Below are 14,654 nucleotides of genomic sequence, written 5' to 3'. Positions count from 1 at the left end.
TCAGGAAAAGGAGCAATATTAAAAAAAAAAACAAGCTTCATCAATTTCTTTAAAAAAAAATAGCTGGGCTTGATGCTCTTACAGGTATGAGATTTTCTGACTACTTGGAAGTAACTTGTGCTTTTGAAGAAGGAACTACCCTGCCTCTCTTACCTACAATAATGGGTTACCGCTATGTAACAGGGCAGAAGTTCTTTTCCTTCTGTCAGTGTAAAAAAATGGGACCTCCACATTCAATTTGTTGTTAGACTCCTAAAATTCCATGAATTACATTAAAAAAATTCTGGTGATGCAACTGGTGAGGTTATAGCCAATGATGACATCTTCAGACAACCAATTCCAAATTCTTTCACCACTGGGAAAATAATTGGAAAAAAAATGTAATACTTATTTGTGTTTTGTCTAATTAACTTCTATCTCTCCTCTTGTCTCACACCAAAGATATTAAAATATCTACTATGTGCAAAGCACGATTATAGGTGCTATCAAGGTAAATGGGCCAAATCAGATCTTGGTCTCTGATTTGATAAAGAATATAATCGAATTGGGTAGTTATGTATACATTAATTTGGCTAAGATAAATTAAGAAGATCTGCTTGAAAAAGAAAAGGCATCTGAGCTGGACCTTGATGGATGAGGCATGAGGGATATAAATTACCCTAATGAAGAAAAATAGAAATTGTAATCTGAACTCCATGTGGGCCCAAGTCCCAATTCTAGATACCTACATACATTTTCAATGGAAAAGGATCACACTGATCTCTCATGCTTCTTCTGATTTATGCATTCGCATATACTTACTGGATACTTACTGTGTGCTGAGTTATATGACTTGTACTGTGTTAGGAATTATGGGAATGAGAAGAATGTAAAGAAATGTAGCACATGGTCCATGTTGTCAAGGAGCTTATAATTTAATTGGAGCAATATTAACATTACAACACAAGATGACACTACTGGAGATGCCACAAATGAAAGTATGTTATATAAAACCAGCACTTATGCATTCAGAGGAAGGAACTTTCCTGGGTTGGAACATCTATCAAATGCTTTTCATAGAAGACAGAATTTGAGCTATTCTATGCAATTAATTAAGAGAGAGTTAGAAAGCAGAAGTGTAATCATACAGGTAGGGTGATCATATAATCTATCATCCAAGTCGGGACACATTTTGAGAATATAAGAGGGCACTCTTAATAATTACACTAGGAGAAAAGGTATAAACCAGAACAGTCCCTGGAAAATTGGAAGAGTCAGTCACTTTAATGATCGGCAGGGTAAGTGATACGAGGAAATCCAAAAAGTGGCAACTATGTTTCTATGCCAACTATCCAAGTGACCATTGCATTCAACTTTAACCTACTTCTCTAGCCATCACATCTAGCTTCCCTTTTTTGTTCCAGTTAGCTATCAGGTTGATATATGTTTGTTCCCCTTCTGTGTGTGGCCTTATGTCACATTCTGTTCTGAAGAGCATGCATGGAGTGCTTAAGGGATAAGCACATCATCTTATGGGACATATTTATGGAAATGGAGCAAAAAAGGAAACAACGAATGTAAAAGATTTTGCCAGGAATGGATCAGCTGGATTCGATAGCTGAATTGACTGGTAAATTTTTTTTGTGTCGGCTTTTGTTTTACTAGGCTTTGATCAAGAGCCCCTCTCAGGATGAGATCCTTCCTACGTACCTGAAAGATCTTTCTATTAGCATAGACAAAGTGGAACATGAAATCAGCTCTTCTCCTGGGAGTCTGGGAGCCATTATTAACATCCTTGATCTGCTCTCAACAGTTCCAACCCAAGTAAATTCAGAAATGATGATGGTGAGTTTGCTTAACCTTTGCAGGAGTTTTGGGTCTTACCTTTTCACCCCTCAGAATTTGTATTCAAGCAACATAATTCCTCCCCATTGCAGCTTCTCTGTCTTTTCCAGAGCAGTGCTCAGGATAGTTCTGCCAGCTATGGCTTTTAGGATATTAGGAAATGTTTCCAGTATTCATTCTGAGACCCTTAAGAATATGTCTTAGTGAATCTCTGCTTTATTTTCTTCATTAAAATGGAATAAATTCATACTCGCTTTCTAGAAAAACTAGGAATTAAAGGTCTTCAGAATATACAAGATGATATTCTCAAAGTTCTAGCACTAAATGTGAACTTTAAAGGAATCATGGGAGGATAGGTTCTGGAAGCATAGAGGTTCTCGGGGGTTAGAAAATTCACCTACAAGAGTTCAAATAAAGAGACTTTAATGAAGGGATACCTACAGAGGTAAAGACAGGGTTAACAAACAAACAAATAAACCAGGGGTGGTGAGGCACTCAGAGACCAGCAATATTTAGAAGCCATTATCACCCCCTAGGAAAAAGAGGAAATAGTGCAGAGCCCAGTGAGAGCTGAAGCCTTAGAGGCGGGACCAGTCTTGGAAGGCCAGAGCTGTAACCAGACATGTGCTCAGGAGAAAGGGGACTGCAGCAGGGAGAGCAGTGAGCAGCAGGAAAAATGTATCTCCAGCTCCCAGGTTCAAGCGATTCTCCTGTTTCAGCCCCCCAAGTAGCTGGGATTACAGGCACTTTGGGAGGCCGAGGCAGATGGATCACCTGAGGTCAAGAGTTCATGACCAGCCTGGCCAATATGGTGAAACCCTATCTCTACTACAAATACAGGCTTCAGATTTAAAATAAAATAAAATAGTAAATATCCCTGCCAGCCTGCTGAATTGACCTTAGAGAGTAAGGTGTGTAGTGGGTGTGACTCTCACTGTCACCATTGCTAAATGCTTACTGGCATCTTTCAGTCTTGGGGACCCATTCTCTGCTAAACTCTGCCATAAGAAGGTCATACATTCCCACTGCCTGTGATGTCTCATTTTTGTTTTCTCTTTTCCTCTTACCTTTATGCAATCAGTTTCTAGGAAGATGTTGTTTTTTTCTTTTCTATGATTGAAAGAATTTGGTTAGTTTGACTCCACATCATTTCACTTTCAGCACGTGCTCTCTACGGTTAATGTCATCCTTGGCAAGCCCGTCTTGAACACCTGGAAGGTTTTACAACAGCAATGGACCAATCAGAGTTCACAGCTACTACATTCAGTGGAAAGATTTTCCCAAGCATTACAGTCAGGAGATAGCCCTCCTTTGTCCTTCTCCCAAACTAATGTGCAGATGAGCAGCATGGTAATCAAGGCCAGCCACCCAAAAACCTATCAACAGAGGTTTGTCTTCCCATACTTTGACCTCTGGGGCAATGTGGTCATTGACAAGAGCTATCTAGAAAACCTGCAGTCGGATTCATCTATCGTCACCATGGCTTTCCCAACTCTCCAAGCCATCCTTGCCCAGGATATCCAGGAAAATAACTTTGCAGAGAGCTTAGTAATGACAACCACTGTCAGCCACAATATGACTATGCCATTCAGGATTTCAATGACTTTTAAGAACAACAGCCCTTCAGGCGGCGAAACAAAATGTGTCTTCTGGAACTTCAGGCTTGCCAACAACACAGGGGGGTGGGACAGCAGTGGGTGCTATGTTGAAGAAGGTGATGGGGACAATGTCACCTGTATCTGTGACCACCTAACATCATTCTCCATCCTCATGTCCCCTGACTCCCCAGATCCTAGTTCTCTCTTGGGAATACTATTGGATATTATTTCTTATGTTGGGGTGGGCTTTTCCATCTTGAGCTTGGCGGCCTGTCTAGTTGTGGAAGCCGTGGTATGGAAATCGGTGACAAAGAACCGGACTTCCTATATGCGCCACACCTGCATAGTGAATATCGCTGCCTCCCTTCTGGTCGCCAACACGTGGTTCATTGTGGTCGCTGCCATCCAGGACAATCGCTACATACTCTGCAAGACAGCCTGTGTGGCTGCCACCTTCTTCATCCACTTCTTCTACCTCAGCGTCTTCTTCTGGATGCTGACACTGGGCCTCATGCTGTTCTATCGCCTGGTTTTCATTCTGCACGAAACAAGCAGGTCCACTCAGAAAGCCATTGCCTTCTGTCTTGGCTATGGCTGCCCACTTGCCATCTCGGTCATCACGCTGGGAGCCACCCAGCCCCGGGAAGTCTATACGAGGAAGAATGTCTGTTGGCTCAACTGGGAGGACACCAAGGCCCTGCTGGCTTTCGCCATCCCAGCACTGATCATTGTGGTGGTGAACATAACCATCACTATTGTGGTCATCACCAAGATCCTGAGGCCTTCCATTGGAGACAAGCCATGCAAGCAGGAGAAGAGCAGCCTGTTTCAGATCAGCAAGAGCATTGGGGTCCTCACGCCACTCTTGGGCCTCACTTGGGGTTTTGGTCTCACCACTGTGTTCCCAGGGACCAACCTCGTGTTCCATATCATATTTGCCATCCTCAATGTCTTCCAGGTGAGTTTCACAGTGTGGAGCTTTCAGGAAGATTTTATTCCTGTAGGACAAATTAATGGTAGAAACACAAACAAGAGTAGGAATGGGGAAGGATTTCAGCTCAGAGGAAGCCTCAGCTCTAAAGAGCAGTAATAATGAGAACTCAATGAGATGGAAAGGACACATTTTTCTGATCCTATGGAACCTCATGCTTTTTATCACCTACATTATAATTTAGTGTCATTTGCCAGTCTCTGCTAAATACCCTGATTACACTAGTAAAAGGAAAATCCCCATTTGTCTAAGATTATCTTGATGCAGTCTATTATGTCCTAAATGAAAATCCTGTCTTTGTGAGGACAGGGACTGCCCCTTTCTTGTTCATCACTATACCTCTGTGCCTGATAGAAACCTTGGCACAGAGTAGGTTCTCGATAATCATTTGAATGAAATAAATCCTATGTACCACATAGCAGCTTCTATGGAAACATCAAAAATCAGAGAATGAATGTCCTGTGAATGCCAGACAATCTGCTTGATTATACTACAATGAAAAAACATCTTCTTTGCTCTCCTGCAGCACATAACTAATTACAGTGCAGGCCAGTTTGTTAGAAGAACTATAACAGAGGTATAGATTGCAAGCCTTTAAAGCACAAGGAAGGAAGTGATTAATTCTGTTTCACCCAATGGAGAGGTGGTAAGGATAGAACAAACCTGCGCAAGGATTGAGGCCACTGTGAGCCTGGGAAGAGGCAGAGGCTGGAGGCGCACTCGAGATACTGCCTTCAGGATGCTTGTGCCAAGAACATATGAACCTTGATTTCTGCTACTGGGCCTGTGTCTCCAAGCTATGAAGTTCATATGTAATGAGCTTCATGATATGCCTCATTTGGAAGGAACTAGTTATCTCACCCCATAGCCCAGATTCTTATCGCAGCTATGTAAGGAATATTGTAGACACAAGAGGTGTATTAATAGCATAACCAACAGGACCTCCAGTTCCCAACTAAAAGAAAATGGGAAAATAGAAAGTATCCTCCTAGCAGCATAACATTTAGAGTCCCTTGGTGTGGACCAAATGCCTCTCTTTGAACAGTATCATGTACTGGACTCATTCCATAAACTCAGATGGAAGAAGAAGTAGTACAAATTTAACACCAAGTTAACAGTACTTTCTCTTTTGCTGGACAATAGACTATAATTAAAATGCACTTTTTAATCTTTTTTTCCTCAGGGATTATTCATTTTACTCTTTGGATGCCTCTGGGATCTGAAGGTAAGAGCAATGGCAGTTTCATATTTCTAGAAAAGCCTGAAGTGCTTGTGGCATGTTGAAGTTATGATAGCTTCTTTTTAACATGCAGGTACAGGAAGCTTTGCTGAATAAGTTTTCATTGTCGAGATGGTCTTCACAGCACTCAAAGGTAAACCTTTTCTCTGCAGAGACTTTTCATTTTATAACCTCATGTATTCCACTAGCATTCTGAAGTACAGGTACTAAATTTTTTCTTTGGGATTTTCATCAATTAGGCTAAATATATTGCATCCTCAAACCTGTCTCCCTCAACAGCTATATTTGGCATAGATCATTCCATTGTTTTTGCTTCTCAAGTCATTCTGCCTATTAAATAGAGCCATAGAGCTGTCACTGAGATGCTACTCCACATATTTAAATAGGGTTTAAAATAATATATGATATAAACTTGAGGTTGAAATCAAGCATTCAATGAGAAGCAATCTTCTGGGGTGATTCAAGGCATTAGAGAAAACAAGTTGAAGAATAATAATGGATAGAATTTTCTATAGTTCATTTTGGAACATAACTATTGCCCTTGGATATATCTGACTGCGTTTCACATGTCAGAAAATACTAGAAGCCTAACAAACAATAAAACTTGTATTTGACAGTTATTTTTCTAATACAGATGATAAGATTCCAGTATTTTAAGGTGACCTCTGGGAGTGGGACTAGAGATGCCGGCAGTGACCACTAGAGGGTGGAAAATCAATCCTCCTAGAGATGGAAACAGCTTTGGTCCCACAAATTTGCTTTGTGGGCCGGGCGCGGTGGCTCACGCTTGTAATCCCAGCACTTTGGGAGGCCGAGGCAGGCGGATCACGAGGTCAGGAGATCGAGACCACGGTGAAACCCCGTCTCTACTAAAAATACAAAAAATTAGCCGGGCGTGGTGGCGGGCGCCTGTAGTCCCAGCTACTCGGAGAGGCTGAGGCAGGAGAATGGCGTGAACCCGGGAGGCGGAGCTTGCAGTGAGCCGAGATCGCGCCACTGCACTCCAGCCTGGGTGACAGAGCGAGACTCCGTCTCAAAAAAAAAAAAAAAAAAAAAAATTTTGCTTTGTGATTGTCCCTTTTTTTTCTCTCTTCTAGTCAACATCCCTGGGTTCATCCACACCTGTGTTTTCTATGAGTTCTCCAATATCAAGGAGATTTAACAATTTGTTTGGTAAAACAGGTGAGTAGTGGCCTCTAGCTTCTCCCTGCTTGTCCAGAGCACATTTGCTCAAACGGGGAGCCTCAACACCCCTACTCTTTCGCCCCGCTCATGGCATTTACCTGAAATGTCCTCTTTTGGGGTAGAGGTTAAATAGAGAAACTTACATTTTCACAAATCACCAAAAAGTGGGTACAGAGGGCAGCTGCCTTTGCTAAGCAACTTATAATAACTCATAAAGAATAAGATTTGGAGAATCTAGACAATGATTTGAAGAGCTATCTGTCAAAATGTCATCCAACAAAATGAGAACTGTAAATTGCTGGCCTTGTCAAACACAGAGTTCCTCTCAAATTGTGTTAAATAAGAGTAGATAGGTCATGTTTCAGGGTTATGGGGCAGCAAAGAATACATTTAGAAAATCTGACTACAGGATCTCACTATGTAGGTTTGTTTCCCTTTTTTGTTCTTTTTATAAAGTGTGTTTGTGTTACACATTGAAGTGTATAGAACTGTGCATGCATTACATAAGGGATCACCCAAGTTAGCTATTCTGTTAGAAATATTACCTCTCTGAGCTTGCTTCCTCATTTATAAAATAGGGTAATAATTATGACTTCATAGAGTTGTAAGGATTAAATAAGCAAATATACATAAAGTGCTTAGTATGGCACATGGATTATAGTAATTACTCAGCATTAGTGATGACGCCGATAGTGGTAGTGGTGGTGTTGCTGATGCTTAAGTCAACCCTGCTGTTATTGATTAAATTGGCAAAGGCCACAGTAGCTCACTCAAAAAAAAATTCACAGTTAGATTTCTACCTTGGAGATATGAAATGAATGGAATTAATAACTTTGGGCAACAGACCTCAGCTATTCTAGCAAATTGAAACCCCTGTCTCATGCCACCATCCCTCCCCCACAGGAAAATAAGCCCCAGGATTTCTTCTAGCTTTTTGAAACTGAACAGATCTCATAAATGCAGAGTTGAGAAATGCATCAATATTCCAGATGAAGGCTTTTCATATACAAGCAAATTTTGTGAATGCCTATAACTGTTAAAATTCCAGAGGACTTAGGTTTTTTTCTGCTTCAATCTGATGAATTACTTATGAAACTGATGAACCTTCACTTCTGATTATGAAAGTCCCAACTGGGCATGTTTGGGGGCCCCATAAGCACCGTAACTTTGGTTTATGTTGCCAGCAGCCCCTAAGATCCCCCCAGGCCATGACGGAAACCTTGTTAGCGGTGGCAGTTCAGCAATCTGATGGTAGGGTGGGCACTCCAACCTTTTTCTTGCCCGACACACATTCTCCACCCACTCCCTGTGCACAGTCCCCACCTCCCCGCAGACACAAGCCTTTGCAGTTGCTCCGAGGCTGCCTTTCTTGCTGCGCTGATTCTCAGCAGTTCTGTTGACATTCCTGACTCCTGCTTCTTTTCTGGTCCTGCCTTTTCTCCCCCTATAATTTTCTCTTTCCTTTCCCTTTACTCCCTTTACAAACCTCCACCTTCAGTAGAGCCTCTAAGTCCCTCCCAAGAGCTTCCCCAAGTCACCACAACCCAAGAGGACCAGGGAGATTCCCTCATGCAGATGTTCCCAGACCATGCATGTGATGGCATGTGGAGGGCTTCCCACCTTGAGATCTTCCTGTCCTCTGTAGACACCTGGCTGCTAGTATGATATGAGGTAGTGACTGCTTGTTGGCTGCCATGCATGCATGAGAACGACAGCTCTGTTAGTTCTCTGGCATTTCTGGGTCTTGGGAGGAGGGCAGATATGGGTTGGTTTCCAGGCATGGCCGAGCTTACCTGGCGCCTGGACCACTGCTCCCCTGGGTCCCTTAGGAGATGTTCACACCCCAAAGTTCATGATGGCTTGTCTGCAAGGCTGAGTTGCTGCTCTGTTTTTCAGGAACGTATAATGTTTCCACCCCAGAAGCAACCAGCTCATCCCTGGAAAACTCATCCAGTGCTTCTTCGTTGCTCAACTAAGAACAGGATAATCCAACCTACGTGACCTCCCGGGGACAGTGGTTGTGCTTTTAAAAAGAGATCCTTGCAAAGCAATGGGGAACGTGTTCTCGGGGCAGGTTTCTGGGAGCAGATGCCAAAAAGACTTTTTCATAGAGAAGAGGCTTTCTTTTGTAAAGACAGACTAAAAATAATTGTTATGTTTATGTTTGTTCCCTCCCCCTCCCCCTTGTGTGATACCACATGTGTATAGTATTTAAGTGAAACTCAAGCCCCCAAGGCCCAACTTCTCTGTCTATATTGTAATATAGAATTTCGAAGAGACATTTTCACTTTTTACACATTGGGCACAAAGATAAGCTTTGATTAAAGTAGTAAGTAAAAGGCTATCTAGGAAATACTTCAGTGAATTCTAAGAAGGAAGGAAGGAAGAAAGGAAGGAAAGAAGGGAGGGAAACAGGGAGAAAGGGAAAAAGAAGAAAAAGAGAAAGATGAAAACAGGAACAAATAAAGACAAACAACATTAAGGGCCACGTTGTAAGATTTCTATGTTAATGATCTAGTATAATCACTCAGATAGTGCAACATTGAGAATTTTTTTTTTAATGGCTCAAAAATGGAAACTGAAAGTAAGTCAGGGGAACTAATACTTTGGGCAGTATCTTCCTGATGTCTTCTTAGCTAAGAGGAGGAAAAAAAGGCTGAAAAAATAGGGAGGAAATTCCTTCATCAGAACGACTTCAAGTGGATAACAATATTTATAAGAAATGAATGGAAGGAAATATGATTCTCCTGAGGCTAACTTTGTATGTTAAGCTTTGAACTAAGTGAATGTATCTGCAGAGGAAGTATTATAAAGATATGTCATTAGATCCAAGTGCTGATTAAATTTTTAGTTTATCAGAAAAGCCTTATATTTTAGTTTGTTCCACATTTTGAAAGCAAAAAATATACATTTTATATACCCTTCAATTGCCAAATTTGATATATTGCACTCAAGACAGACCCTGTCATATATTTAATGGCTTCAAGCAGGTACTTCTCTGTGCATTATAGAATAGATTTTGATAATCTTACAGCATTGTATATTATTATTGCTGTTGTCACTGTTATTGTGGATAATGGCCCTTGGTGTGTTGCATAGCTCCCTATGTATTCTCTGTTTCCATCTTTAAGTTCCCAGATCAATATACATTAAGAGTTTTGCATGGTCTAAGTTGTGTTTATTCCAACCACTTGGAAAGCTCCTGGAAAGAAATTTTACATTCGGTTGTTGTGTGCTCCTAATGATACTTGACCTTGTTGAAGAAATGGCAGAGCCTTTCCCAAGGATTTGATTGTTTGTGAATTATCTGCATGTGTGCTTTTTTTTGGTGTGTATTTCATTAAAAAATATAAATATTTATGAAAATTGCATCCATATTAGAGTTAACCATGTGCTATTGATACTGCAACCCTACATTGCAAATAAAAGTCCGATCCCAAAAGGAGAATGAGACAAAAATGGAGATGTGGGGCTACTCAGGATATGTGAGCTGTGTGGCAACATAAATGGGCCCAGCTGTTAGGAAGACGGGGCAAAAGACGCTGAGATTCAGTAGCCATTTCTTTATTGTGGTTCCAAGGGGTTTTCTTTTAATATTTTAATCCTTTAAAATATCTTCTTTTTATTTTTAAGTTTAAATTCTACTTCTGCCTCTCTTTTCTTCATGGGGAAGGAGAGGTATGGGACAGAGGTGGGACAGTTAATGTAAATAAACTCTTTATTTCTACATATTCACAAATGACGTAGACATCTACTCCCACATTTGCCTGAGAATTGTCACATCCCTGTCCCAAATGAATGGTGCATTACTGAAAGTCCCTAAAGGAAATCATTGCTATGCTATAAGTGCATGCCATGTTCTTCAGGAATGATCAACTTTGGGCAGAGCTTGGTACTAAGAAGATGGAGACAGGTTGGGTTGGGGGAAATCCCTTGAATTAGAATTAGAGAAAGAAGGCCTTTGACTAATTTGGTTCCTGGAGTTATATCAAGAAGAATTGAGCCAGGCTTGGAGCACAATGTTAGCAGGGCTATCTTGATATGATCAATCAAGGAAAGCACACAGTATCAGGAGCATGATGTAGTTGTCATGTTCGAAAATTCAGTGGGACAAGAAATGCTGAACTTCCACCCACTTCAGCCAGGATCCCTTGGGGAATCACTGTGTTCAACCCTGTGAAGGGAACTTTCATTATAGCAGGAGCCTGTGGGAGTTACACAGGATGTGGATCTGGCCCACTGCTCCATTCATTAACTGGGGCATGTTCCCTTGTCCCCAACACACACAAATACATGCACACATGCGCACATGTGCACATACATGCATGCATGTGCTTCACCCTTTCAAGCCACAACACTGGGTCCAAATTCCAGAAAAGCTATGAAAGCAAATCATTGGAGAAACACTTGCTGGTTTTCTGCCCACTGCAATACACATTAGCCCAGCCACTACCCTTTCCCAAGAAAATCCTAAAATGAACAGTAGAATTCAAAATTGTAGAAGAGCAGTTATGAAGCTGAGAATTTTATGAATGCAGGAGCCTCACTCAGCCCTGAGGTTGCCATCTCTCAATCAGCAATGATTACAAGGCTATTAGTAGCAGATTTCTGAGAATGAAGGCACATTGAGTTGTGCGATCTACTTTGTTCGTAAGGTGCCCAGTGCTTCCCTGTGTTCCCGACATCTCTCAGCGTATAAAGACCATTCCCTGGGCCTAAACTTTCTTGTGTTAGGAGCTTTCCATTAAGTCAGTTTCTTGCAAAGGGCTTTGTCCTAATGCGTCAGAGTCCGTGAGGTTAGAACATTCACAAATAAGCAGTCAATACAGATTACAGGAATATTCTCTGGGAATATTCTAAGTCCAGACTAACACATCATCTCTTGAGTAAGCCAGATGTCTGCCATCCTCCTCCCCCATTTCTTATTGTTTGCATGGGGAAATGGTTATATAAATGTCTGTGGGGTTTTCAGGATGTAGGTTGCTAAGGCCAGAAATTAAGAAAGACTGTGGGAAGTCACAGCCTTTTGTGGTTTGTACAGAGAATTTAAAAGAGACCCATATTGGAATGCTTTGGAAAAAAAAAAAAGTTACATGGAGATGAGAAAGATTACAGCAATTAGTAAATATAGAAAGGAGGTGTGGGTGAGTTATTGAGGTGAATGGAGAAGGAAGTCACAATCCTTTGAAGACAAAAAGAAATAAGTGGTCCTAGAAATGCCAGGTAGGCGGAATGCATTTATTTTGTGCCATGTGATGGTGAAGTCAAATAAGTCCTCCTCATCCCAAAGAGAAAACCCAGTGACCCAGGCCAGTAAAAGTCTGATTCTTCAAGTGTCCAAAATGAAGGTGGAACTTACAGGGAACATACCTTTTGATTGTGTTTTTAAAAGGGCAATGGGAATACTGTCTCATTTCAAGAGGATGGTGGTTTAGCTTTAATATTAGGTTCTATTGGTTTCTAAAATTATGACTTGGGGTTTAAAATCACATCATGTATGCCAGCACACAGCTATGCTTCCTTTCCATTCTATAACAATGAAATATCTAACGAGATCTCGTGAGCTGTCTTTGTAGTAACTGTCTGCCTTCTTGCAATGTGGTGCTCCTGCTGTTCAGGCTTCTGCACATCACCCAGAATGCAGCTCCATTCTCCAAACAGCGAACGATCCTTTCCATCTTCCAGGCATGGGGGAGGCCGTCAGCTCGCCGCTGAACTCAACTGGCTATCAGGGCTGATGGCTTCCCTCACCTCATCCACACTCTCAAGCCGTGTGCAAAGATCCAGCACGTTATAGAAGGTTTAAACAAGGGTCTTTGAAGTAAAGTTTTCAGAACCAAATGTCTGGCAAACAAACGGATGCCTGTTCCAACATTTGTGTGAGGATGGCTTGAAATTTTCATTGACAGCTGAAAATAGAGCCCTCATGTCCTATAGATGAATATAAAGGATGTGAGGGCTCTATTTATCTTCTAGCACATTCTAGACAGAAACCAAGTTTCCCACTGTTAGTGAATATGGGGTGGACAGAAGAAGAAAAGAGGGGAGATGGGCCAACTCCCGAAGCCCGCTCTGTGCCAGACACCAATTCTTATCTCCAAATACCATCTCTATGTGTTAGGGGTGGGCGTGGGGGCCTTGGTCGTGGTGTCCTACGATTCTGACACAGCCGTTCTGTCCATTCTTAAATGATTTTATACACACTCATGTTTCCTCTTTTACCTGTAAACTTTGAAAGGAAGTTGAAAGGCCACCAGTGTCCATGACAGGTCCCTCTGCACACATGGGGCATGGTTAGGAGATACATGAGCCTGTTCCCACTGCAGGGTTTTTATTCTCTCATGCAGAGCCAAGTGAAGGATGCCGGTGACTATTGAAGCCCAAACAGAACAAACCCAGAAGCCTGGGGAAAAAAAATGGCTTTATTCTCAACATGAAGGGCAAGAGGACCTGATTGGGCAAGTGGTGGGCAGATTGCTGTCACGGCCCACTTCCGATGACATTAAACAACAAAACCCAGGAATGACTTTGGGCCCTGCCTTTTTCGGATTTTGATTGGTGCCATCCTGGATCTTCCATCCTGCCAGCCAGCCAGCACCCCAGCAGTTGTGGGAAGAGGAATTTAGCTTTGATTAACTGAGAAAAACTGTGCACGCGTTTTCTGTTTTTTTTCTGGATCTGTGAGGGTTTTCCCATGCCCCAGGCGCTCCCTCACAGCTGTCCTATCCCAAGCATTCCCGACAGGAATCTCCAGCTGGGTTGGAGTGACAGCTGTACGGAAGCTCCGCAACCACCGCTGGCGTCTCCCGAGGCTCGCGCGCCCCCTGGTGGGAGTGAGAGGAGGCGTCCCCGCTGCCGTCCGGCCTCAGGAAGCGCGTGGGAGGCAGAGTTAGTCCCGCGGATGAAGCGCCCAATGGGCTACGTTCAGGAAGTAATTTGATCATATGGACAGAGCGAAGGTCAAGGCATAGTGGATAACAGAAACCAGGAATGAAAAAAATCTCTTTCAATCCCGCCTCCTAACAGTTACATATTATGATCCTTGCAGGGGAAAGGGTAGTCAGAAAGCCACGTAGGACTGTGGAGGGAGGGAAATCCCAGTCACGTAGTTTCAGTGTGTGAAAGGCAAAGGAAATTTCGGGCCCCCAATTCACTATGCAAAAAGGAAAAAATTAAGATGGAAGCTGAGTCATGCAAGAAACAGCCTTTTCCATCTGTTGCTCAGCAAATAGCTAACAGATGAAAGGCCAGATATCTCCACAGATAGCTACGCTAGGTTCACCTTCTATGTAAAGTGCGGATTTACTGAGGTGAATACATGACTGACTATTCCCCTACCTGCTCCTTTTCTCCTGCAATGCATGGATTATGCAATGTGACCATACCCTCCCTCTTTCGCCTCCACTTTTCCCCTTTAAATACTGAAGCCCTCAAAATATCTTTGCAGAAAGACACAGACCACAGACTGTCTCTGTGATTCTGTGTTCCTTTCTTCCAGTCTTGTTCTTAACCTTGGCAAAATAAACTTCCAAGTTCATTGAGACCTGTCTCAGAGACTGTTCGGTTTACAAGTGTGCATAGCGCATCCGCACGCAGGCATACATTTCTGAGGCATACTCGCTGGGATAGCTCTTTCCTTTCTCTGTCCCCCATCACTGACAGAATCTCATTTATGGCACTAACAGCAAAGCTGAAAGCCCCAGAAATGATCTGGTTCACCCATTCCAGATAGGCTGCTGGAAGGTCGTTTGAGGAGGAAAAATGGATGCCTTCCATGTTTCATGGGAACCTAATACTTTTTCCATCAAGGCAGCTG

The 14,654-nt window shown here is 42.3% G+C and overlaps 1 protein-coding gene across 3 annotated transcripts in view; it reads left to right on the top strand.

Moving 5' to 3' along the window:
- ADGRF5 (adhesion G protein-coupled receptor F5) overlaps nucleotides 1–10,209 on the top strand; it is a 101,936-nt gene extending 91,727 nt beyond the window's left edge. For all 3 annotated transcript variants that reach the window (XM_055263859.2, XM_055263858.2, XM_055263857.2), the window contains 6 exons: nucleotides 1,645–1,824; nucleotides 2,986–4,380; nucleotides 5,597–5,638; nucleotides 5,727–5,786; nucleotides 6,751–6,835; nucleotides 8,735–10,209. In XM_055263859.2, coding sequence (XP_055119834.2) covers nucleotides 1,645–1,824; nucleotides 2,986–4,380; nucleotides 5,597–5,638; nucleotides 5,727–5,786; nucleotides 6,751–6,835; nucleotides 8,735–8,814 — 1,842 coding nt within the window. In that variant the 3' untranslated portion in view covers nucleotides 8,815–10,209. The remainder of the gene's footprint in view (nucleotides 1–1,644; nucleotides 1,825–2,985; nucleotides 4,381–5,596; nucleotides 5,639–5,726; nucleotides 5,787–6,750; nucleotides 6,836–8,734) is intronic.
- The last annotated feature ends 4,445 nt before the right edge of the window (nucleotides 10,210–14,654 follow it).

This window comes from Symphalangus syndactylus, chromosome 23, assembly GCF_028878055.3.
Source record: "Symphalangus syndactylus isolate Jambi chromosome 23, NHGRI_mSymSyn1-v2.1_pri, whole genome shotgun sequence".
NCBI classification, from domain to species: domain Eukaryota; kingdom Metazoa; phylum Chordata; class Mammalia; order Primates; family Hylobatidae; genus Symphalangus; species Symphalangus syndactylus.
Note: the sequence above shows the minus strand (reverse complement) of the source record. Positions and strands in the feature narration are given on the sequence as shown.